Genomic DNA, 1,012 nt, shown 5'->3' with positions numbered 1-1,012 from the left:
ACACACACACAATTAAAATATCCTAAAGAGATACCCTAAAGCACCTTCAAAGACATTAACATTGATCAGGGGTTGGGCCACTTCTTTAGTCAACCACTCCTGAAAAACTAAGTTTAATCAGAAAGATAAAATGAAGCATTAAGGCCAAGACTAGAAGATTAGAAAGCACATTATAGCAATAACTGAAATCCATGAATATATCAGATACCAAAGTAGAATGGCCATGGTGGGCATTCTCACATCTCCAAATTCTAGTCAACCATATAAAAAGAATTTTCTTTGTCTTCAGAAGATAGTAAATGGGGAACACATGGCCTGTTTCTTTATCAAATTCAGCCACTGCCATGTACTGTAAAATCTATCTTGCCTAGCAGCAAATGCTTAAATTGACAACAACTAAATGGATTTTCTTTCTCCTTTACACGATGTATATCAGCAACAGCACAGAAGAGCTGTTTTCCCTTTTATGCATAGGAATTTCTTCTGTATTCTACATGCAGCTCTAGATTAATGAAAAAGCAGAAGGAATATGCCCGTGATGAATCCAGGCCAGTCACTCACTTTCTCCGCAAGGGCCTCCTCCAGAGTCGTCAAGGCAGTGTCAGTGTTCGTGGTGTCAGCCTGTAAGGATTTGACTCGTTCTTTCAAGCTGCTCATCTGCTTTTCCTTATCTCTAAGTTGTTCTTGAAGATTTTCAATCTAAGTGTACAAAACATTTAAGAAAAAAAAAGACATAAAGAAAAATGCAGTAAGCACAATAAAAATCCTTTTCAGTCGGAAACAAATAGATCATGGTTGTCACTATGTTCTGTAGAAATAATCTAATCCTAAAAGTTTCAGAATTACATGCAAAACCTCAAACCCAGAATTTATAACCAGAACAGAAAAGAGGCACATACATGGGTCTGGACACACACACATACACACAAATCCCCAACACAATAAAGACAGACACTAACAGACCTAATACATAGATGGGAGTGGATAGAGGGACTATAGAGAAGCAAGCCAT

The 1,012-nt window shown here is 37.5% G+C and overlaps 1 protein-coding gene across 6 annotated transcripts in view; it reads right to left on the bottom strand.

Annotated features, from left to right (window-relative positions):
- LOC100962189 (ELKS/Rab6-interacting/CAST family member 1) overlaps positions 1–1,012 on the bottom strand; it is a 285,037-nt gene that overhangs the window by 75,770 nt on the left and 208,255 nt on the right. For all 6 annotated transcript variants that reach the window (XM_023517104.1, XM_023517106.1, XM_023517103.1 and 3 more), the window contains one exon: positions 562–699. In XM_023517104.1, the coding sequence (XP_023372872.1) occupies positions 562–699 (138 nt within the window). The remainder of the gene's footprint in view (positions 1–561; positions 700–1,012) is intronic.

This window comes from Otolemur garnettii, unplaced genomic scaffold (genome assembly GCF_000181295.1).
Source record: "Otolemur garnettii isolate 467f Iridium unplaced genomic scaffold, OtoGar3 scaffold00104, whole genome shotgun sequence".
Classification (NCBI taxonomy): Eukaryota; Metazoa; Chordata; class Mammalia; order Primates; family Galagidae; genus Otolemur; species Otolemur garnettii.
Note: the sequence above shows the minus strand (reverse complement) of the source record. Positions and strands in the feature narration are given on the sequence as shown.